The sequence below is a fragment of the Thalassophryne amazonica genome, chromosome 12, assembly GCF_902500255.1.
Source record: "Thalassophryne amazonica chromosome 12, fThaAma1.1, whole genome shotgun sequence".
NCBI lineage: Eukaryota > Metazoa > Chordata > Actinopteri > Batrachoidiformes > Batrachoididae > Thalassophryne > Thalassophryne amazonica.
In genome coordinates, this window is record NC_047114.1 from 65,211,875 (window position 1) to 65,237,223 (window position 25,349).

The window sequence follows — 25,349 nt, forward strand, 5'->3', positions numbered from 1 at the left end:
ATTGACAATATGATGACAATGATGTCATCATGTGACTTTGGCACTTCACAGTAAATTTTGCAGAGTAAAATATAACAGGACTACATTTGGTCCCAGTTCAAATAGAGTTAAATATACTCTATCACAGTGCTAAATCAACTCTATCACAGTGTAAAATCAACTCTATCATGCTGTGAATGACTCTTATTAGAGTTGAAAAACTTGATTTGACAAGACAGTAGAGCTGATTTCACTCTATAATCGAGTGTATTTAACTTTATTTGTTCTGGGACCAAATGTCCCAGCAAAGCATTTTTTACTCTGCAAAATTTACGGTGTTCTTTTGATTGTGATTTGTTGTGAATAATAATTTCCATTGCTTATACTGTGCTTTCAATAATCATCAAAACACGTATAGGGAGATGACGAGGGGCGGGTCAATGAATTCTCGCAATACTTTGTTTCTCCCTTCGTTCACAAATCACCACTTCACTCAAACAGCGGCAAGGACTCCATGGTTAGAGTGAAATATACAGAAGTGAATGTAAAGTAAAGATGAAGATTGTTTATTCATCCCGTGTAGCACTTACTCCAGCCACCTGTCTGTGGACACTGTGTTCTGACTCATGACAGCAATAAGAGACTCTAAAGGTCACCGTAGTTCAGGGTCCAGTTACTATTCCCAATCCTGGATAATGGCGAGAAGACGGGGAGCAGCTGGTCACCGCAGCACAGCAGCTACCGTGCCTTAAAGAGTCAGACGAATAAGGTCAATTTAGGGTCACAGACAGCTAGCAGGGGACTCTGATGGAGTGTGACAGTAAAACACTTTAAGATCCACAGCATGACTGTGAGCTAACTTTAATACCTTACGTCAAAACCTCCACAGTGCAAAATTATACTTTACGTACACTTTATTAGGTAGAAAAGCGTGCCTAAAGTGGTCTTTGAGAGTACAGTTCACCACAACAAAAAATGTCACAGCCTTCAAATCCATTTATATATATATATATATATATATATATTTGTTTTGCTTATAGAAAAATACTTCTTTATACAAATAAATAATAATATAAACAATTTGAGCTTCATAAGAAGCTCACCATTTGCAAAAGACATTCTGAATAATTTATTTTGTACAGATTTACAAGTTAATGAAGACAGTGTGGTGGCAGGCGCTCGAGAGATGGATCGATACATTCATGTTTTCATTGCGAATCGCATTCTGGGTCTGGATTAGGAAAAAAGAAATGCTTCAAACAACAGTGCGCATTTTACGCCATTCTCAGTTTGTCTCGGGACAAAGTGTCTTTCAGAGCGTTTGTGTAATCGTCCTTAATTTGAACGGTTTCCGCCTTTTGTCCGTTCTCACTTGGCGCGACGGTAACGTTAACTCTTGAGTGCATCCAGAGCCACAGCGATAACCCTTGGCGCACTGCGGTAGAATGACTCATTGTCAAGGCCCACCAGACTGTAGAAGGTCAAAGGTCGTCCCGCCACTACTGCTTTGATCCGTGCCTTGTAAAGCCCTCGATTGTTCTTGGAGCTCAGATCAATTAAAACCTGAGGAAGTGAGACAGAGACAAAAGTTTTTTTTTTTCTCCTTCTTCCTTCCAATTGTTTTGATTTCAGTGTTTCACGGAACATTTGTTTACCTCTTGGAAGTTCATACGCAGATTGTGGTTTGGGATGTTTAGGACCCAGCGGTACAAGTCTCTGATGTGGCTGATGCGTTGTGACGACTCTCTCACTCCTGGACAAACTACACAAACAAACATTTCATTTGATTAAAACTAACTACATACGACCAAATCATTATTGTCTTAAATTGTATGGACTCCGTGTTTGTTCTCAGAACTGCCCTTCAAGGGTCTGTTTAGGCAAAGGTCAAATGTCATTGTGGTCATTGTTAAATCGCCCCACCTCCTTCACTCCAGTGTCCACCAAACGTGGCACACGTGTAGGTGGATCCTGGAATTGCCCAGGAAACATCAAATTTGCTAAAGGTCAGTCACTGGGACTAAAAAGGTCATTTGGGTGAAAGGTAAAAAAAAAAGTTTTTGACTCTAATTTTCACTAAAGTTGGCACACATATGTAGCTATGTTCAGGAATTGTCCTGATAAGGTCAAATTTGCCAAGGTCAAGGTCACTGAGGTGGAATGTCAGATTGCTGTTGCCCTTCCTTTCGTCATGCCAATGGGTACTGTTGCCTAGTTTGGTAGAAGTTGGAAAAAAATCAGAAGTAGGTGTGGCATACTTTTCCCGCTGTCTCCGGCTAGCTGCCTCTTCTGAAACAGGCTCCTGCCCTTTCTCTGAGGGTTCAAAGGCTGAGCAGACTCCACGCTGTCATCCTCACTGACTGGCTGGATGATGGTTGTTGACTGCACTGTGAGCGGGATCACGGATGATGTCAGCTCTGTCAGACCCTCTGACGGATCGTACAAGCTTACAGCAAGCGAGACATCTGTACCAGACAGAGTCTGATGTATGTGTTGTCCATCTCCAATGAAAATACCATCTTGTGTCCTAAATTGGTCAGTTTTACTCATTAGAGCCCTTAGAAATGACCAAGGCTCCTGAAGTTCCTGGGAGAAGTAACTGCTGAGTGTCCCAATGACAGGCGTAGTGCTGGTCGTTTCCTCCTGAAGGTGGGATGTGTCCAAGTGCAGGACGGGAGGAGGAGCTCTGGAGGCCAGTTTGGAGCGTAGAGTCGAGATAAGATATAGATATTCTCCCTCGACTTCATGTAGTGACAAATCCTGTGCCTCGATATGAACAGAAAAACAAAATCTTACACACAGAAAACATCTATTTCTTTCTCATGCAATGTTGCGCTGTGACGCTCACCACAATGCACAAATTCCTTTAAGATAAAGCAGGATAAGATTTTTTCTTGTGAAAACAGGAAGAAGAAGATCTGAATGAGAGCAATGTTCTGTGTTCCAGAGAAGTAAATTTTAAAAAATCACGCTCTCAAACTGAAAGATCCTTCTGCAATAAAACAAAGAATATAACTTCCACATTACTCAGAGCAACACTTGTTTAGACTTTGTGAGACAACAAGAACAGCAACAGCAGGTTGAAATAAATAAATTAATATAAATTAATTAAATTAATAAATTTATAAATTCAATTAATTTTGCTTTTTGTTACATGAAGCCAGTGGTGGGCACAGATACCCAAAAAATTAACTTCGATAACAGATAATCAGATCACTGAAAAGTTATCTTTGATAAAGATAAACCACCCAAAAATGTATCAGAAGTTACAGATAACCGATAAATTCCAGTATTGTCTCTGGTACATTTGCAACTACTAACAAGCTGAATTTGAGTTTTAACACCATGATTGCTTTTAGAAGCATAAAAAGCAACAACAGACCCAAACAATGAGCCCGCACTTCTATGTTTGAAGATCCTGCTCCCTGCTGGAAGCTCTTGCTTACAATACAGCTTCCAGCACAGACGCAAACTGAGAGCAGCCATAAAGCCAGCTCTCAACCAATCACAATGCTCCGGTCAGGTGGAGGTCTTGGAAAATAAAGTCATGCTGACTTATGGTTTGGTGTGAATACTGAGAGAATAACTCCATTAATGTCAATTCTGTCATTTGTACAAAGTTAAAATATAACATATATCTTTTAATGTTAAATAATGCACTAATTCTGAAGTTTTGCAACAAACACAGACAGATCGCAAAGGATTCTGGGTAAAAGTGCCTCTGCTAAACACTGATTGGTTCAGTCATTCATTATGTAAACCAACATGTTAATGTGACGTGTTGTGTGCAGTGGTGGGCACAGATAACCAAAAAATTAACTTCGATAACAGATAATCAGATAACTCAAAAGTTATCTTCGATAAAGATAAAACAATAAACCACCCAAAAATGTATCGGAAGTTACAGATAACCGATAACAGATAAATTCCAATATTATCTCTGGCACATTTACAACTACTAGCAAAACAAATTTAATAGCTTCTAATAATATTAAAAATAACAACAGAACCAAACAATAAGACCACACTTTTTTCTTTCAACAGTCTGCCCCTGCTGTAAGCTCTTGTTTACTACAGTGCTCTGAGCACAGAGACACCCCAAGACCCAAACAATGAAACCACACTTTCTTCTTTCAACATTCAGCACCTGCTGGAAGCTCTTGTTTATTACAGCCCACCCAACACAGAGACACCCTGAGAGCAGTCATAAAACCAGCTTTCTATCAATGACAAAGCTCCGGTCATGCGGAGGTCTTGAAAAATAAAGTCATATTGAGTTATGGTGTTGATTTATAAATAACATTAATACCGATAGAATAACTCCATTAATGTCAATTCTGTCATTTGTACAAAGTTAAAATATAACATATATCTTTTAATGTTGAATAATGCACTAATTCTGACATTTTGTAACAAAGAGACAGATCGCAAAGGATTCTGGGTAAACGTGCCTCTGCTAAACACTGATTGGTTCAGTCATTCATTATGTAAACCAACACGTTAATGTGACGTCTGTCGTGTGTTGGTGTTTAAATGTGTTTTTGTAAAATATTCCATTTTTTTATTTGTAAAAACAGGCATTTTTACGGCGCCCTGGAAGTGTCATTGCAAAGTTTTTTGCATTTGGAGAGAATGTGCGCAAACGTGCGCACATTCTCTCCACATTATCTCTTTACAACATTCATTTGATGTTGTAAAACGTGCTTTACAGTGTGTGAGATGATTTTTCATGCAGGAATTTTTTGGACCAAGTTTCAGGTTAATCGTGCGTCCTGCATCGTGTAGTGTTCATGGAGTATCAAGCTGCGGTCAACATCTGACGACCACCTCCTGATCACCGATCGTATGGTCGAATGAGAATCAAACCTGTTTGATATATTATTGTGGTCGGCCGTCGTGAGGTTATCCTGCTGCTGAAAGCTACAAGCAGCATCCAACCGTTCGCACTGTGCCTGTGCAAACACTGCAGAGCTGTCTTGTAATAATGTTATTATTATTATTATTATTATTATTATTATTATTATTTTGCAGTTGTTTTGTTTTTAAACTTCATTTGTAAAAAAAAAAAAAAAAGCCATTTGCAAAGCAAAAAAGTTGATTTGACAATCATCTGCATTGTGCATGTGCAAACACCGCAGAGCTGTCTTGTAATGTTTTTTTTTTGTTGTTTTGTTTTTAAACTTTGATGTCTCCCATCGAGAGTTTTTGTAAATTAAGTTTGAAAAAAAAGTTTACGTTTTGGAAACATGAGTTTGACGTGTGGTTTTTGAACACACAATGTGTGTGAGAACATAAATCGTGCGCACTGACCTTTTACACCGTGCGGTTCTGTTGTACAGTTTGAACTGAAACCAAGTACAGTGATTAAAAATATCATACAGTGTCTGCCCAGCTTCAGGAGGAATACTGCCATGAACACTACTGGCCAGTAGATGGCAGTAGAGGCCTTGATAACTTGCCAAAACAAAATTCCAGATAATCTGTGTCTGCTACATTTAAGATGCGTGGAATTTAACAAACGCAAATACAATAACATCTTATAAACCCAGAGAATATATTCACAAGAGTTTTAGGCACTACAGTTTAATGCTGTTGTCCGTGGAGCCTGAACAGAGTGTCTGAAATGCATTTGTCCTGTCGTGAATGTACTGAGATTACCCTATCCTACCCATAATGCACTGCTGGGCACAGCATGCGCTCACTAAAACCTTAAAAATGATCACATTACTTTAAAACTAAAACATATATCTGATATTTTCACTTTATAAAACTTCAGACATGACAGTAATTTTAAATAACTTGTCCAAAATTAGTTTGGTTAAAATTTAAACCATAAGTTAAAATGTATGCGTCTGGATGAGTTGGGTGATATTGCCAGTGTATCAGTATGGTGTTAAAGGAAATGTTTTTTTTTTTTTTTGAGGCATTCCCAAGCCAGCTGTGAGACGTAGTCCCTCCAGCGTGTCCTGGGTCTTCCCCAGGGCCTCCCCCCGATGGGACGTGCCCGGAACACCTCTCCAGCAAGGCGTCCAGGGGGCATCCAAAAAAGATGCCCGAGATACCTCAGCTGGCTCCTTTCGACGTAGAGGAGCAGCGGCTAGACTCAGAGCTCCTTCCGAGTGACCGAGCTCCTCACCCTATCTCTAAGGGAGCGCCCAGCCACCCTGCGGAGGAAACTCATCTCGGCCACTTGTATTTGTGATCTTGTTCTTTCGGTCATGAGCCAAATCTCATGACCATAGGTGAGCATCGGAACGTAGATCAATCGGTAAATCGAGAGCTTTGCCCCCCTGCTCAGCTCTCTCTTCACCACGACAGTCCGATACAGCGACCGCATCACTGCAGATACTGCACTGATCCGTCTGTCTATCTCACGCTCCATCCATCCCTCTCTCGTGAACAAGACCCCGAGATACTTAAACTCCTCCACTTGAGGCAAGGACAATCCACCGACCTGAAGAGGGCAAAGACCCCGAGATACTTAAACTCCTCCACTTGAGGCAAGGACACTCCACCGACCTGAAGAGGGCAAAGCACCTTTTTCCGGTTGAGAACCATGGCCTTGGATTTGGAGGTGCTGATTTTCATCCCGGACGCTTCACACTCGGCTGCAAACCGCTCCAGTGCACGCTGAAGGTCCTGATTTTACGAAGTGAACAGAACCACATTGTCTGCAAACAGCAGAGACAAGATTCTGTGGTTCCCAAACCGGACCCCATCTACACCCTGACTGTGCCTAGAAATTCTGTCCATAAAGGTAATGAACAGAACCGGTGACAAAGGGCAGCCCTGTCGGAGGCTGACGTGCACTGGAAACAGGGTTGACTTACTACCAGCAATGTGAACCAAACTCCTGCTGCGGTTGTACAGGAACCGGATAGCCCTTAGCAAAGGACCCCAGACCCCATACTCCCGGAGCACCCCCCACAGGGCGCCTCAAGGGACACGGTCGAACGCCTTCTCCAGATCCACAAAACACATGTGGACTGGTTGGGCGAACTCCCATGAGCCCTTGAGCACCCGATGGAGGGTGTAGAGCTGGTCCAGTGTGCTGCGACCAGGACGAAAACCACGCTGCTCCTCCTGAATCCGAGGTTCGACTATTGGTCGAATTCTCCTCTCCAGTACTCTGGAATAGACCTTACTGGGGAGGCTGAGGAGTGTGATCCCCCTGTAGGTGGAACACACCCTCTGGTCCCCGTTCTTAAACAGAGGGACCACCACCCCGGTCTGCCAATCCAGAGGCACTGTCCCTGACCGCCACGCGATGTTGCAGAGACGTGTCAACCAAGACAGTCCCACAAAATCCAGAGACTTAAGCTACTCCGGATGGATTTCCTCCACCCCAGGATCCTTGCCACAGAGGAGCTTTCTGACCACCTCAGTGACTTCGGCCTGGGTGATGGATGAGTCTGCCTCTGAGTCTCCAGTCTCTGCTTCCTCTTCGGAAGATGTGACGATGGGATTGAGGAGATCCTCGAAATATTCCTTCCACCGCCCGACAACATCCCCAGTCAGGGTCAACAGCTCCCCACCCGCACTGTAGACAGTGTTGGTGGAGAGCTGCTTCCGCCTCCGGAGGCGTCAGACGGTTTGCCAGAATTTCTTCGAAACCGACCGATAGTCCTCCTCCATGGCCTCCCCGAACTCCTCCCAGACCCCAGTTTTGCCTCTGCGACCGCACAGACTGGTGGTGTCACATGCATTTATGGACACCCTTGTGCTCAAACATGGTGTTCATGATGGACAGACTGTGGCTAGCACAGAAGTCCAACAACTGAACACCACTTGGGTTCAGATCGGGGAGGCCGTGCTTCACAATCACCCCCTCTAGGTCACACTGTCACTGCCCACGTGGGCGTTGAAGTCCCCCAGGAGAACAATGGAGTCCCCAGTCAGAGCACTATCTAGTACCCCTCCCAGGGACTCCAAGAAGATCGGGCACTCTGCACTTCCGCTCGGCCTGTAGGCCAAGACAACAGTGAGAGACCTGTCCCCATCCCGAAGGCGTAGGGATGCGGCCCTCTTGTTCACCGGGGTGAACTCCAACACATGGCGACTGAGCTGGGGAGCAATGAGCAATGCTACCTCCGCCTGCCACCTCTCCCCGTGGGCAACGCCAGAAAAGTGGAGTGCCCAGCCCCCTCCAGGAGTTGGGTACCAGAGCACAAGCTGTACATGGAGGTGAGCCCGACTATCTCTAGTCCGTGGGTTCACCACCTGCAGAGGGGGCCATGGGGGTTGGGTGAAGAGAGGACTGGGTGGCGGTCGAGCGTGGGTGGCCCGGCGGCCCGGCCCACACTCACAGCCTCTGGCTGTCAGGACATGGAATGTCACCTTGCTGGAGGGTGGGCCCACGTCGCTCTTTCAGGCTGGGCCCGGTCGGGCCCCGTGGGCTAAGGCCCGACCACCAGGCGCTCGCTCACGAGCCCCATCCCCAGGCCTGGCTCCAGGGTAGGGCCCCGGCTCCGCCGTACCGGGCAATGTCTCGATCCTTGATATTATTCTGGTCATGGGAGCTTCTGAACTGCCCTTAGTCTATCATGTTTCTTCTGGGGAAAACCTGGTATTGTTAGGAGAGACGGCATCCATCCCACTTTGGATGGAGCAGCTCTCATTTCTAGAAATCTGGCCAATTTTCTTGGATCCTCCAAACTGTGACTGTCCAGGGTTGGGACTAGGAGGCAGAGTTGTGGTCTTACACACCTCTCTGCAGCTTCTCTCCCCCTGCCATCCCCTCATTACCCCATCCCCGTAGAGACGGTGCCTGCTCCCAGACCACCAATAACCAGCAAAAATCTATTTAAGCATAAAAATTCAAAAAGAAAAAATAATATAGCACCTTCAACTGCACCACAGACTAAAACAGTTAAATGTGGTCTATTAAACATTAGGTCTCTCTCTTCTAAGTCCCTGTTGGTAAATGATATAATAATTGATCAACATATTGATTTATTCTGCCTAACAGAAACCTGGTTACAGCAGGATGAATATGTTAGTTTAAATGAGTCAACACCCCCGAGTCACACTAACTGTCAGAATGCTCGTAGCACGGGCCGGGGCGGAGGATTAGCAGCAATCTTCCATTCCAGCTTATTAATTAATCAAAAACCCAGACAGAGCTTTAATTCATTTGAAAGTTTGTCTCTTAGTCTTGTCCATCCAAATTGGAAGTCCCAAAAACCAGTTTTATTTGTTATTATCTATCATCCACCTGGTCGTTACTGTGAGTTTCTCTGTGAATTTTCAGACCTTTTGTCTGACTTAGTGCTTAGCTCAGATAAGATAATTATAGTGGGCGATTTTAACATCCACACAGATGCTGAGAATGACAGCCTCAACACTGCATTTAATCTATTATTTGACTCTATTGGCTTTGCTCAAAAAGTAAATGAGTCCACCCACCACTTTAATCATATCTTAGATCTTGTTCTGACTTATGGTATGGAAATAGAAGACTTAACAGTATTCCCTGAAAACTCCCTTCTGTCTGATCATTTCTTAATAACATTTACATTTACTCTGATGGACTACCCAGCAGTGGGGAATAAGTTTCATTACACTAGAAGTCTTTCAGAAAGCGCTGTAACTAGGTTTAAGGATATGATTCCTTCTTTATGTTCTCTAATGCCATATACCAACACAGTGCAGAGTAGCTACCTAAACTCTGTAAGGGAGATAGAGTATCTCGTCAATAGTTTTACATCCTCATTGAAGACAACTTTGGATGCTGTAGCTCCTCTGAAAAAGGCAGCTTTAAATCAGAAGTGTCTGACTCCGTGGTATAACTCACAAACTCGTAGCTTAAAGCAGATAACCCATAAGTTGGAGAGGAAATGGCGTCTCACTAATTTAGAAGATCTTCACTTAGCCTGGAAAAGAGTCTGTTGCTCTATAAAAAAGCCCTCCGTAAAGCTAGGACATCTTTCTACTCATCACTAATTGAAGAAAATAAGAACAACCCCAGGTTTCTTTTCAGCACTGTAGCCAGGCTGACAATGAGTCAGAGCTCTATTGAGCTGAGTATTCCATTAACTTTAACTAGTAATGACTTCATGACTTTCTTTGCTAACAAAATTTTAACCATTAGAGAAAAAATTACTCATAACCATCCCAAAGACGTATCGTTATCTTTGGCTGCTCTCAGTGATGCCGGTATTTGGTTAGACTCTTTCTCTCCGATTGTTCTGTCTGAGTTATTTTCATTAGTTACTTCATCCAAACCATCAACATGTTTATTAGACCCCATTCCTGCCAGGCTGCTCAAGGAAGCCCTACCATTATTTAATGCTTCGATCTTAAATATGATCAATCTATCTTTGTTAGTTGGCTATGTACCACAGGCTTTTAAGGTGGCAGTAATTAAACCATTACTTAAAAAGCCATCACTTGACCCAGCTATCTTAGCTAATTATAGGCCAATCTCCAACCTTCCTTTTCTCTCAAAAATTCTTGAAAGGGTAGTTGTAAAACAGCTAACTGATCATCTGCAGAGGAATGGTCTATTTGAAGAGTTTCAGTCAGGTTTTAGAATTCATCATAGTACAGAAACAGCATTAGTGAAGGTTACAAATGATCTTCTTATGGCCTCGGACAGTGGACTCATCTCTGTGCTTGTTCTGTTGGACCTCAGTGCTGCTTTGATACTGTTGATCATAAAATTTTATTACAGAGATTAGAGCATGCCATAGGTATTAAAGGCACTGCGCTGCGGTGGTTTGAATCATATTTGTCTAATAGATTACAGTTTGTTCATGTAAATGGGGAATCTTCTTCACAGACTAAAGTTAATTATGGAGTTCCACAGGGTTCTGTGCTAGGACCAATTTTATTCACTTTATACATGCTTCCCTTAGGCAGTATTATTAGACGGTATTGCTTAAATTTTCATTGTTACGCAGATGATACCCAGCTTTATCTATCCATGAAGCCAGAGGACACACACCAATTAGCTAAACTGCAGGATTGTCTTACAGACATAAAGACATGGATGACCTCTAATTTCCTGCTTTTAAACTCAGATAAAACTGAAGTTATTGTACTTGGCCCCACAAATCTTAGAAACATGGTGTCTAACCAGATCCTTACTCTGGATGGCATTACCCTGACCTCTAGTAATACTGTGAGAAATCTTGGAGTCGTTTTTGATCAGGATATGTCATTCAAAGCGCATATTAAACAAATAGGTAGGACTGCTTTTTTGCATTTACGCAATATCTCTAAAATCAGAAAGGTCTTGTCTCAGAGTGATGCTGAAAAACTAATTCATGCATTTATTTCCTCTAGGCTGGACTATTGTAATTCATTATTATCAGGTTGTCCTAAAAATTCCCTAAAAAGCCTTCAGTTAATTCAAAATGCTGCAGCTAGGGTACTGACGGGGACTAGCAGGAGAGAGCATATCTCACCCATATTGGCCTCTCTTCATTGGCTTCCTGTTAATTCTAGAATAGAATTTAAAATTCTTCTTCTTACTTATAAGGTTTTGAATAATCAGGTCCCATCTTATCTTAGGGACCTCGTAGTACCATATCACCCCATTAGAGCGCTTCGCTCTCAGACTGCAGGCTTACTTGTAGTTCCTAGGGTTTGTAAGAGTAGAATGGGAGGCAGAGCCTTCAGCTTTCAGGCTCCTCTCCTGTGGAACCAGCTCCCAATTCAGATCAGGGAGACAGACACCCTCTCTACTTTTAAGATTAGGCTTAAAACTTTCCTTTTTGCTAAAGCTTATAGTTAGGGCTGGATCAGGTGACCCTGAACCATCCCTTAGTTATGCTGCTACAGACGTAGACTGCTGGGGGGTTCCCATGATGCACTGTTTCTTTCTCTTTTTGCTCTGTATGCACCACTCTGCATTTAATCATTAGTGATCGATCTCTGCTCCCCTCCACAGCATGTCTTTTTCCCGTTTTTTTTCCCTCAGCCCCAACCAGTCCCAGCAGAAGACTGCCCCTCCCTGAGCCTGGTTCTGCTGGAGGTTTCTTCCTGTTAAAAGGGAGTTTTTCCTTCCCACTGTAGCCAAGTGCTTGCTCACAGGGGGTCGTTTTGACCGTTGGGGTTTTACATAATTGTTGTATGGCCTTGCCTTACAATATAAAGCGCCTTGGGGCAACTGTTTGTTGTGATTTGGCGCTATATATAAAAAAAAAATTGATTGATTGATTGATTGATGTTTGGTCCAAATTAGATAAAAAGTTATCTATTTTGTTCACTCACAGATGGATACATATGGCCAAAAAACATTATCTCCACATGTGCTTGTGTAATGAAAATGTACTTAAAACTATAGATGGCCATTTGATTGTAAGGGCTCATTTAGCATTTGAGTTTTAAAATCTGGCACAGCTCTCTAAAAAAAGGTTGGCAATATCATATTTAACATGTCACTGTGTCACTTTTAGAAAGCTACCTGTAAAAAGAGACTGTCCTCCTGTCTTGGTGGTGTAGATCTGTCTGCAGACGTGTCAAGTTTTAGTTCATCCAAGTGGTCAGCCACACTTTTCAAGTAGTTCTCCCAGTCATCCACCAAAGGGCCCACCTCGCTGAAAAAGCCTGGAGGAGCCGCTGATGGATGTTGTTTTTCTGGAAGCACAGCTCCACCTGGCTGTTCTGCAAGTGATAAAAGTCATTTTTACAAACAATCACGAATGCCACAACTGTACACCATGCATAACAACCTGATGGAATTGACCCACTTAATTCACAGACATAACTATCTGAAGGACATTTTAAATGTTTAGGAAAAATAAAATAAATGTACAGCTAGTGTGCTATACACCCCGTGCACATGATCGGCATCTTAATTTGTTGCTGTGACTACCAAATCATCCTCTTGTTTATTTGTAAGTGATGAATTATCCATCTGCATTTTGGTCTGCTGTATTTAAAATCATGTGAATTTAGGTCCTATCAGGTCTGAATCATGCACTGATGCCGAACTTGGCCACATTCATCACACCATGGAACTACCCTGGATCCTGGATGGCCTTCTGTAGCCACTGGGCCAGCCTTCACTCCCCACACGCATCAGTGAGTCTTGGCGGCTCATAACCCTGTCGCTGGCTCACCAGTTTTCCTTCCTTTGGCCACTTTTGGTGGGTACATTCCACGACAGATGGGAACAACCCACAAGAGCCGCACTTTTGGAGATGTTCTGTCCTAGATGTCTATAGCCATCACAAATTGGCATAAGTTAACATCCCCCAATCTGTATGCAGCCCCAGTTTTCTTGCTTCCAACATACCAACTTTGAGTACAACATGTTAACTTGCTGCTTAATATGTCTCACCTACTAGTAGGTGCCAGGTTCATTCATTTTAGCCACTTCTCCGGGTCTGGGTCAAGGTTAGGTGCCAGGATGTAAGGAGATAATCAGTGACATTCACTTCACCTACCACCTACAATCTTATGGCTGATTGATGTACCTTTCAACACAAAGTAATGCAGAAGGACCAAAAGAAAAAACAATGATGATGAGCTTCTACACTGCCATCATTGAGTCAATCATCTCCATCACCGTCTGGTATGCTGCTGCCACTGCTAAGGACAGGAAAACACTGCAGAACATCATCCACGTAGCAGATAAGGTGATCGACTGCAATCTACCATCCCTACAGGACTGTACACTCCAGGGCCCTGAGGCAAACAAGGAAGATTGTGGTTGATCCTTCTCACCCAGGACACAAACTTTTTGTTACCCTCCCCTCTGGCAGACAGCTGGGGTCCATCAGGACTAAAATCTCAACACACAAAAACAGCTTCTTTCCATCCACAGCTAGACTTTAAATAATGCCAGAGACCCCCATTTAACCTGCTCGCCCACTTCCACAAAGTACAGACTGATCATCCCTATACTGTTCATCTGCAGGCCTGCACAGCCCCATTCCATCATTCCACTATATCTATTTGACAGTTAACTTAGCTTTGCCCATTTGTCTATTAGACTCCTTTACTTCGTACAGAAGTATTATTTTCATTTTCTTTTTATTGTTGTTTATGCACCAATGACACCAGATCAAATTTCTTGTATGTGAAAACTAACTTGGCAATAAATTTGATTCTGATTCTGATTTTTGTTTGTCGAGAAGAATTTGATGCTAAATCAAGACAATACATCCAGGCCAAAACATCTGATTGGGTGATGGCTTGAGGCTCTTACAGCAAAGGATAAGTGTGTGAAAATCAAATGAAACCAAATGTACCTGCACTCTGTGTGAGCTCACGGCTCAGGCTGAGGTCTCGTCTGTCTCTGGTGTGAGTGAAAGCTGCACTGTAGACATGCTCCACCAGCTGAGGCAGAGTCTGAGTGAAGAAGTTCAGGTCCACCTTGTCTCGGATGTAGTCCTCTGCCCTCTGCAGTAGGTCCAGCAGTGTCTGCAGGAAGGAACGTAGCTCTACGGATATGATCAAGTGACAGATCATAAACACATCAGGATTATTTCATACACAGAGCCTTTTTTTGATCCTACTTTTCCTTCACTCCCAACTAACGTGCACTTAAAAAGTTTTACTCACGACATTTTTTGAAGCGGGTGAGGCACTTGTTCTCTGCTACTTGGTTGCAGGAGCTGGCAGATGAACCAGGAGGGCAGGTCAGGGAAGTAGAAGTGACAAAGTGAGCTGAACTCTGACCTCTGTTCTTCTTCAGACATTGCTGTGGTCTTCAAAAGCTCTGGACATGTTGGCTCCCGGCTCTCAAATGACTCTAGAATTAATTATAGAAATAGTATTGTGGATCCTGGAGATGTTTAGAGTTTATTAACAAAAACACATTTTCAACGTGTTCTTGTTATGACAGACTCACTCTGTATTTCTGCTTGAATCCAGTCAGAAAATGCAGACACTCTTGTGTAGACTCCAGGTTTACCCTTCTCACCACAGCCATCACCCCACGAAGTAATCCCGAAGAGCTGGAACCGACCTGAAATATGATCCTGGTAGATCAGGGGCCCTCCAGAATCTCCCTGATGATGACACAAAACCCTCCATAAATTAAAAAAATTGACTTTGAAGAAGGACGCAGTTCATAAGAGGTTCCTGAAATCCCACCACAAAGATATGGTACATTTCCCAAGATACTTTCTAAAATACTGTGGTCCTGATTTACGAAAGGATTGGGTGAGTGAAAAGTTGCACCAATACCACAGCTCTTGGGAAAAATGTGCATGCTGATTTAGGAACTGCAAACTGAGGATTGTGTCTTTTCAGTGTGCAAAATAGTGCATATTGTCCACTTAACATGTTTGCCTTCATGAATATGCAATTTGTGGTGTATTCACTCGAGTGGGCAAAATTGTGGGTGTTGAACGTGCAAACAGCTGGGGTTTGCACACGTGACACACAAATTTTCAAGGCTAAAAACAATTTCAGAGATTGAAATTGCTTCCGTAATTTGGCACTTTTGAAACCTTGGTCATCAATGCAGATACACATAAATCTGAAGTCATTTGCTCTGAGCTGTTTGAGTATGCACTTCTTTATTTTCACTCAATAACACAATTAAACATTAACTTATAGTGGCTTATTTTTAACAAAACAAAACATCCACTGCCTCAATAAAATTAAATGTGACATTTATCACGTGTTTTGTATGTAGTTGAAATATATGTAGAAAGACGTGCTTCCATCCAGCAGTCAGTACCACAGCCTATAGTCAGGACGGCAGACAAACGCACCCCTTCGTAGGAATGCACTTTTGAAGATCATCGCCTTAAACTGTAGCAGTATATACTGTCAGAAATGAGAAGTGCTTCCAGTATTTTATAGTGAAATAAAGGTGTTTCAGAGGACAATTACTACAACCCCAATTCCAATGAAGTTAGGATGTTGTGAAAAATGTAAATAAAAACAGAATACAATGATTTGCAAAGCCTCTTCAACCTATATTCAATTGAATACACCACAAAGACAAGATTTATTAATGTTCAAACTGATAAACTTTATTGTTTTGTGCAAATATTTGCTAATTTTGAAATGGATGCCTGCAACACGTTTCAAAAAAGCTGGGACAGTGGTATGTTTACCACTGTGTTACATCACCTTTCCTTCTAACAACACTCAATAAGCATTTGGGAACCGAGGACACTAATTGTTTGTTTGTTTGTTGCTTGATGTATGACTTCAGTTGTTCAACAGTCCGGGGTCTCCGTTGTTGTATTTTCTGCTTCATAATGCACCACACATTTTCAATGGGCAACAGGTCTGGACTGCAGGCAGGCCAGTGTAGTACCCGGACTCTTTTACTACGAAGCCACACTGTTGTAACATGTGCAGAATGTGGCTTGGCATTGTCTTGCTGAAATAAGCAGGGATGTCCCTGAAAAAGACATTGCTTGGATGGCAGCATGTGTTGCTCCAAAACCTGGATGTACCATTCAGCATTGATGGTGCCACCACAGATGTGTAAGTTGCCCATGCCGTGGGCACTAACACACCCCCATACCATCACAGAGGCTAAATTTTGAACTTTGCGCTCGTAACAATTTGGATGGTCTTTTTCCTCTTTTGTCCGGAGGACACAACGTCCATGATTTCCAAAAACAATTTGAAATGTGGACTCATCAGATCACAGCACACTTTTCCACTTTGCCTCTGTCTGCCTCTGTCTATTTCAAATGAGCTCCGGCCCAGAGAAGGCGGCGGCGTTTCTGGATGTTGTTGATGTATGGCTTTTGCTTTGCATGGTACAGTTTTAACTTGGACTTATAGATGTAGCGACGATCTGTGTGAACTGACAATGGTTTTCTGAAGTGTTCCACAGCCCATGCAGTAAGATCCTTTACACAATGATGTCGGTTTTTAATGCAGTGCCGCCTGAGGGATCGAAGGTCACGGGCATTCAATGTTGGCTTTCAGCCTTGCCACTTATGTGTAGAACGTTCTCCAGATTCTCTGAATCTTCTGATTATATTATGGACTGTAGATGATGGAATCCCTAAATTCCTTGCAATTGAACGTTGAGAAACATTGTTCTTAAACTGCTGGACTATTTTTTCAAGCAGTTGTTCACAAAGTGGTGATCCTCGCCCCATCTTTGCTTGTGAATGACTGAGCCTTTTGGGGATGCTCCTTTTATACCCAATCATGACACTCACCTGTTTCCAATTAGGTGTTCTTTGAGCATTTATCAACTTTCCCAGTCTTTTGTTGCCCTGTCCCAAATTTTTTGAAATGTGCATCCATTTCAAAATGGCCAAATATTTGCACAAAAACAACAAAGTTTATCAGTTTGAACATTAAATATCTTGTCTTTGTGGTGTATTCAGTTGAAAATAGGTTAAAGAGGATTTGCAAATCATTGTATTCTGTTTCTAATTTACATTTTACACAACGTCCCAACTTCATTGGAATTGGGTTGTAAATTAACAGTGGATGCACATAAACACTCAGAGATTAATGGGTAACAAGTACATTAAAGCATTAAAGCACAGAACTGCAACCTTTCAAGACTTAATAGCATATTTCTTTGAATAAACAACACAAACCCAACAGTGCAGACTGAACTGTCATGTATGTATACTCAACAAAAATATAAACGCAACACTTTTGGTTTTGCTCCCATTTTGTATGAGATGAACTCAAAGATCTAAAACTTTTCCCACATACACACTATCACCATTTCCCTCAAATATTGTTCACAAACCAGTCTAAATCTGTGATAGTGAGCACTTCTCCTTTGCTGAGATAATCCATCCCACCTCACAGGTGTGCCATACCAAGATGCTGATTAGACACCATGATTAGTGCACAGGTGTGCCTTAGACTGCCCACAATAAAAGGCCACTCTGAAAGGTGCAGTTTTGTTTTATTGGGGGGGATACCAGTCAGTATCTGGTGTGACCACCATTTGCCTCATGCAGTGCAACACATCTCCTTCGCATCATCTGTTAAGAGAACACCTCTCCAACGTGCCAAACACCAGCGAATGTGAGCATTTGCCCACTCAAGTCGGTTACGACGACGAACTGGAGTCAGGTCGAGACCCCGATAAGGACGACGAGCATGCAGATGAGCTTCCCTGAGACGGTTTCTGACAGTTTGTGCAGAAATTCTTTGGTTATGCAAACCGATTGTTCCAGCAGCTGCCCGAGTGGCTGGTCTCAGACGATCTTGGAGGTGAACATGCTGGATGTGGAGTTCCTGGGCTGGTGTGGTTACATGTGGTCTGCGGTTGTGAGGCTGGTTGGATGTACTGCCAAATTCTCTGAAACGCCTTTGGAGACGGCTTATGGTAGAGAAATGAACATTCAATACGCGAGCAACAGCTCTGGTTGACATTCCTGCTGTCAGCATGCCAATTGCATGCTCCCTCAAATCTTGTGACATCTGTGGCATTGTGCTGTGTGATAAAACTGCACCTTTCAGAGTGGCCTTTTATTGTGGGCAGTCTAAGGCACACCTGTGCACTAATCATGGTGTCTAATCAGCATCTTGATATGGCACACCTGTGAGGTGGGATGGATTATCTCAGCAAAGGAGAAGTGCTCACTATCACAGATTTAGACTGGTTTGTGAACAATATTTGAGGGAAATGGTGATATTGTGTATGTGGAAAAAGTTTTAGATCTTTGAGTTCATCTCATACAAAATGGGAGCAAAACCAAAAGTGTTGCGTTTATATTTTTGTTGAGTGTATTTACAGTGTAGGGGGTAGACAGTAAATATTTTTAGGTGAGTTGGTCTGCTCACCTGACAGGAGTCAACACCTCCAGAGAGATAACCAGCACACAGCATAGTACTGGTAACCAGTTCCTTGCCAAGGACACTTTTGCAGGTGCTCTGGGGCAGCAGAGGTACCTTGGCCTCCATTACCACATCAGCAGACGGGCCATCTGCACAGCAAAATAATTATTATTGAGAGATTGCAACAACAAAAATGACAGAAACAGAGATTAAAACCAAATCTGTCAAAACACAATAAAATTTATGTGTAAATAATTTAGTCATTGTATCGGCCTTGTCTACCAGCTAAAACAAGAAGCCTTGAACTGTTAAATACCCCAGTGAGGTCTGGGTAAAATTCTGCATTAAAGAGGGTGACTTTATTTCTTCCCCTGAGCAACTGAGCTAACTTTTGTTGTTGTTGTCATTGTTGATTTTACAGTAGTGGTGTTTTAGTTCATGGTCGTGGAGCGTGCTCTTAAAGGTCTGATGACTGCAACTGCTGAATTAATTCCTTGGCTGTGATCCTGAGGTTCTGTTCTTAAGAAATAATTCGGATCTACTCTCTCAAGATTTTGAATGGTCCCAGGTTTCGTATATTAAGGTGCAATAAATTGTACAGATGCTGAAGGTGCCAAGACTCTGAAGGAAGGCCCTGACTTGTGGAGCTCCAGAAGCTTTTGCTTAATTCTGTTGTGTGGGCCGCTGAAGAGGAGGTACTGCTGGCCCACCACCAGACGGCGCCCTGCCTGAAGTGCGGGCTTCAGGCACGAGAGGGCGCTGCCGCCTCAGGAACAAGCCGTGGTGACAGCTGTCACTAATCAACACATCTGGTATAAAAGCAGGAAGACACCTCCACCAAACTGCCGAGATATCATCTTCATCTGGAGGTAATACTCTCAGCCCTTTTTGTGAGATTTATAAATCTGTTATTGTGAGTGTTTGCAGGAGAACCGGTCGTTTTTGCGGAGGCTGTGCAAGACGGCGCTCCTTTTCATCTGAGACCGCTGCAACGTGTTGAGTGAGAGGTGGAGGTGGCATTCCCACCATTGTTGCTGGGTGTTCACACACCCACCCTTTGACTGTCTTTTGCTTTCTGCCAGCAGTACCAGATCCGACATGCCGGAGAGGTGGCCACCTGGGGACTCCGGGACTTGGCGGCTCCAGTATTCCTCGGGTTCAGATGGCGGTGGAAATCGTGTGGTTCCGGTTCGTTTCCAGACGGGCGTCTCCTATCGTCGAGCCTGCCCACACGACACCTTTATTAATTGACTGTTGCACATTCTGAATCTGCTGTGTTTGGTTGTGATATTCACAACAGTAAAGTGTTATAATTTGACTCCTTCCATTGTCCGTTCATTTACGCCCCCTGTTGTGGGTCCGTGTCACTACACTTTCCTAACAAATTCTTTAGATTGTTATTCTTCCTGCTAGCAAATGCAGGAAGGTAGTGGTTCTGTCATTATGTCCTACTGTCCATCTGTCTCCAACACACCGTGTATGTTTGTCCCACTGCAAACAGGAGTCCATATAAAGGCATATGTAACATATGTCACGAAAGTCCAAAATTAGATGTCAGGTCTATAATTTCCTCATAGAGGAGTAGTTCCTACATGTACAAATGTGTAACTGTGTGAACTTTAATAAGTTCAGATCCTGATAATATTTAACTGCCAAAGGTAAAGCTAAAGGCAAAACTAAATAAAAAATCTTTAAAGAACATGATCATTGTTATGGCCATTTTTTAAAACTTATACCTTGAAAATCTGAATAATATTCTATTCAGCCACAATAATACACTTCTAGCTGATATGGAAAACAGTATTATGTGTAATGAAACAATGTAGTGGCTTTTTGACACAGCTACAGGCCACCATGAACTTTAACTATCTAACTTAAGGAAGCATTGGGTTCAAACGCTTTGATGATTTGAACATGTGTATATTCTCCCAAGACAAATATCTGAGCCATCAGTAGCTTGAAAATTAAAACTTTCATGACATCTTCCACTCACCCTCATAGAGGGAGCCCCAGCCTGCCAGCAGACACGGGCTGCCGTGAGGGGGCTCCGTGCCAGATGGAAGACACACAGGGGCAACGTGGTTGGACAAAACCACTGGGGCTGTTAGCTCCACCAAGGCTATGTCATTGTTAAATGTCTTTGGGTTGAACTGCGGAAAGAAAAGATGGATTGATTACTTGATGAAGTGAGTGAATTGTCAGATTATTCCATGATGCATACCACAACATGGCCCACGCACATCCAAAATGTCCTTGTATTTGGTGCTACAATCTGATCGGAATCTAACTGCTTTTTATAGCCATCTAACTGATAAAACCAAATTATTCACATCTATTTGGACAGTATGATGGAACACTGTGATTTGCTGTTTGGCATCGACATACAAATACACCATAAAATACATACTGACTTGAATGCAACATGAGCACGGCACCCGCTTATACCCGCCTACTTCACTTCACTTTGCAGCCAATCACACAGCCACCAATTCACGACAGGCTAAGGACAGCTCACATGGGGGCAGGCCTTGACTCAGGAATAAAAGTTAGAATAGGGAGAAAATTTTGTCTCTTTGTCCAAATGGTGCATGTGGTTTGTTCGAAGACCCCAGCGCTGCTAGATGACTCTGTAATTAGTGGAGGCACCTTTCAATACAACATCTAAACTTTGAAGTCCGTTTCCTGTCCAATTCTTTTTGAGATCACTCACCACATAAAAGAACCTAACACAATGAATAAAGGGAGAGCTCACACCCTCCTCTGGGGAATTATGCCAAATCATCTGTATTACCTTAGGATGCGGGATGATGCGGTTGACTCTGAGGACCTGTTCATCTGGGTCAGTCTTCGTGATGTCAAACTCTCCCACCACAGCCGTCCAATAGCTGTCGCTACGGCTGCTTCAGAGACAAACACGGCGGGTTATTGCTCACAACACCTGCCCGCGCTGCATTAGTCCACACTTTAACACAAACCCACATACCCTGCAAAACAATGAGCGGCGGTGACTACCCAGGAACTGTCCACCAGGACGCCACCACACATCAGGTCACCATCGAGTTGCAAGTTGACCAGCCAGGGCCAGCTGCCCGGAGGAGCAGGGGATCCACCCACAATCCTCGAGCGAGGCTGCGTGATGTTGTGCCCAGTGCCTGATCTCCGCCCACACACCGCTGCTGGAACAGACACAGTCAACATTTCCGCAGGATGCTGTGCAATGTTCTCTACCATCTCATTCCTGATTCATAGTGGGGGGAGAAACCTCAATTAAACATGTGGACCCTCACCCTGTGTGTGCACTTGTGTATCAGGTTCCAGGTTCTGCATTGTGTTCAACAAGCTGCACTGGAGGACTCGGGCGCTGCAGCTTTCACCCATCATCCTGATGCAGCTTTCTTTCTCCGAATCGCCAAGCTGGCAGCGATGTCTGTAGTATGCACAGGCCTGACTTAGAGCCCAACTCCTCTCCGCTTCATTATCAAGCTTCTGAGCCTTAATGATGTCATCACAGCTGGGCTCGGACAAGCCACTGGCAGGTGACACTGTTGGGCGAGAAAGTGAGATCAAGGAGTTACAGCTGTGAAAGTGGAACAGTGCTACAAGTGGAAACATCCTTCAGAAAGTAAAGACATTTGTACTTACAACAGGAATTGGCCTGCTGTCCACAATCCTGGAACAGACAGGGGACACACCCCCTGCAGTCCGCCTCAGCCCGACTCTTCTCGGATGATGCGCGCTCGAGAGCAGACAGGGCGCTCGCCATAGCCGCCTCTAAAACCACAGTGCCGCGGTCAGACAGAGCTGCAGGAGAAAAGAGAAAAAAGAGCGTCAGCGGATTTTCCAACACAAGCTATCTGTCTCACTATATACCGCCCCCCCCAAATATCTCCATCCCAGTGCTACACCACATCACAGGATTGGCCAATGACAATGACAATGCTGATTTAAAGGCTTTAAAGAAGAAGAAAGGATTTAAAGAAAGGCTGAGCATGCAAAGACAGACCTCAGGGACAGAAACTGTCAAACTGACGCGGCTGGAACCCCTGTTCTGAATGCTTCATAGACACTTTGCTGTCACTAAAGTGCATGCGGATGCACCGCTGTGCACCTCAGTCAGATAAGCCAAAGGTCCCCAGTCACCATCATAAGTGCAGAATTTGCACAAGCTTTCAGAGACGACAAAAGTATGAAAGTGTAGTGATTCCCTGGGTGCTGGACTGTGGCTGCCCGTTGTACCGACTGGTTGGATTGTGTCTAAGTGTAACTAGGTTGGGTTTAATGCAGAGGACAAATTTCATTGTATGCATCCACACTGTCTGCCTGGTCCAACGGGGTTCTGTGGTGTCGTGGTTGTGACAAAGCGTGGCACCAGCACATGCTCCCAGACTTGACTTGATTTGTATGCATGTATGTACAATGACAATAAAGACCCTTCTTGGATATGTTTTATTCTTTAAATGGTTAATATTGTGCAAAATTGGTTGTAGTTTGCTTTTACAAATTGTAAAAAATCCAACAATAACACCAATGCATTTCATTCACCATGTTCAAGCTTCTCTTTTGTGGATAAAGGTCCCCTACTGATATGTTTGTTTCTTGGTGAGGTTGAGTACCAACATAGATGTGAAATGGCTCATTTTGAACTTCTGTTACACATGTAAGACAAGTCCAGGTGGCCCACTCACTTGGTCTACTGGAGACTTGAACGCTAACCATTAACCTAAGGACACAAGTAGATTTTTTTGGTACTCTTCAGAGGATCCTTGGGTACCACTGGAATGACAAATGAATGGTTACTTCGGGCGGATCAGATGAAGAGTATCACTTGTATAAGGAGAAGTCCTTGCTCACTGCCCTGCCACCAAGAGATGTTCCCGTTAAGGGTGGAAATATCTGTGAATGGTGGTCCCCTGGCTGATGACCCCGCAGCTAGCCTAGTGGACACCGTTGGAGGTGCAGCAGGCCTACTATAGAGCCTAGCAGGTATTAACATCTACCTATGATATTTAACGGAGGGAATGTCAGCTACAACATTGTGACCATATGTCTCATTTCTCCGGCTGTGATCCAGTATGTGGGTGCCTCTGAGTTGAGAACCCCAGAGGCTGGAAAAGGCCAAGGGTATGTCCACGTTTCATCTGACTGCAATGTATAGATGGTTTCTTTGGAGAGGTGGGAATGGAACAGTTCTCCATCCAGGACCCAGGGTGGTTCCCTCGTGGCACCAGTGCATGTTGCCAGACTTGACTTGACTTGACATCTCACACCACAACCCTGATGCATCTGGGTTGTAGATCTTTCCAAAGGATCACTGACTACTTCTGGATGAACACCTGTTGCTCTGATAAAACAGTAAATCCCAGTCATCCAAGTCAAATAACAATAACAACTATGATCACTCTTGTATTTGTAGATGTCTACTATTTGACAGTGAGTTTCCTTTTGCCAAAAAAGTGGTCCTCTGCTGCACAAGAAAAATACTAAACAGATGTGGTGGCTCAGATGAACTCAGAAGAGGTTTTATCACAAACTCTTGTGGCTGTTCTCAACAGTAACACCACGGTTTAGGAAACAACAGCAATGACAACAACAAATTAAGCAAGAACAATGTGTTCCAGTCCCCACCTTTGAGTGCAGACTGGGGCATCCTGTAGACCTCTCTACCTGCAGGAGCTCCCAGGAAACCATCCAGCCCCACAAGCAACAGTGACACCAGCAGCATGGTTTCAGCACGTCAGATTTCAGCTTCAGCTTGTCAACAAGCGGACAAGCAGAGGCGACGTAAGATGAGGACTGCAGAAGATGCAGAGGTTAGGCTTCCCTCACTGTAACCAGGTCCTATTGTCTGGTGACTCCACGTGCTCTCTAACTGTCTCCCTCCTCCTGACTCTCTCCCACACTGTGGTGCAGCGGGGCATCTGTCTGTAAGTTTACTTAGAGGAACAATAGGTGCCTGGAGTGGTCCCTGGTATATATAGAGAAAACCAGTAAGAGGGAGGAAGGGGGAAGGAAGGGCCACAGAGGGAGGGGGGAGGGAGAGGTCCTCCCATGGCCAATACACAAACAGATGAATTCATTAAGACTGTGACAGCAAATCGGGCATCACTTGCCAAAGCTGGACATTACAAAGAGGTTTGGTTCTGTGAAAGGAGACTGAGGGAGGGCTGGGGGGGGTTGCAACAGGGGATTGGCTGGTTGATTGGCCGGGCAGCCGAGAAGGGGGCGTCATTTGAATTCATTAATGCCAGCGAAAATGGGAGAAACGTATGCAGTTAAAAGATTATAGACTGATGTGACACAGAACCAGAAGGACATCGATGAGCGTCTGGTGGAGCCACGGGAGTGGAGCGAGGCTGAGCGTCGGAGAGTAAGAGAGGGAGGGACAGAGTGTGAGAGAGCGAGAAAGAGAGGGAAGTGTCTGCCATTCACAATGTGCCTCAAAGAGGGCATTGTCCTCGGCATCCCTCTGAGGATGCCCACATCAAAGCCGGCCTTCGGGCATCAGTTGGCTGCCGCTTCCATTGATCACTTACACTCTTTTATCTTGCCCATTAAAATATTGTCAGTTCACATCACTTTTGTCTTTCTCTGCTGAACTCGGCCTTTGTTACATAAAGACAGAATAAGAGCTTATGGACATGATCTGTTATTTAAGACTAAAACTGTTGACTTGAAAGATTTTAAAACTT

The 25,349-nt window shown here is 43.7% G+C and overlaps 1 protein-coding gene across 1 annotated transcript; it reads right to left on the reverse strand.

The window, feature by feature from the left end:
* Window positions 1-1,273: 1,273 nt before the first annotated feature.
* Window positions 1,274-24,382, reverse strand: prss56 (serine protease 56). Its single transcript, XM_034182589.1, has 14 exons — window positions 24,286-24,382; window positions 22,303-22,461; window positions 21,948-22,202; window positions 21,644-21,836; window positions 21,452-21,560; window positions 20,654-20,810; window positions 18,667-18,809; window positions 14,783-14,942; window positions 14,494-14,683; window positions 14,201-14,372; window positions 12,389-12,583; window positions 2,238-2,745; window positions 1,635-1,741; window positions 1,274-1,542 (listed from the first exon to the last, which is right to left on the reverse strand). The coding sequence occupies exons 1-14, from the start codon at window positions 24,380-24,382 to the stop codon at window positions 1,369-1,371; spliced, it is 2,619 nt and encodes an 872-aa protein (XP_034038480.1). The 3' UTR covers window positions 1,274-1,368.
* Window positions 24,383-25,349: the final 967 nt, after the last annotated feature.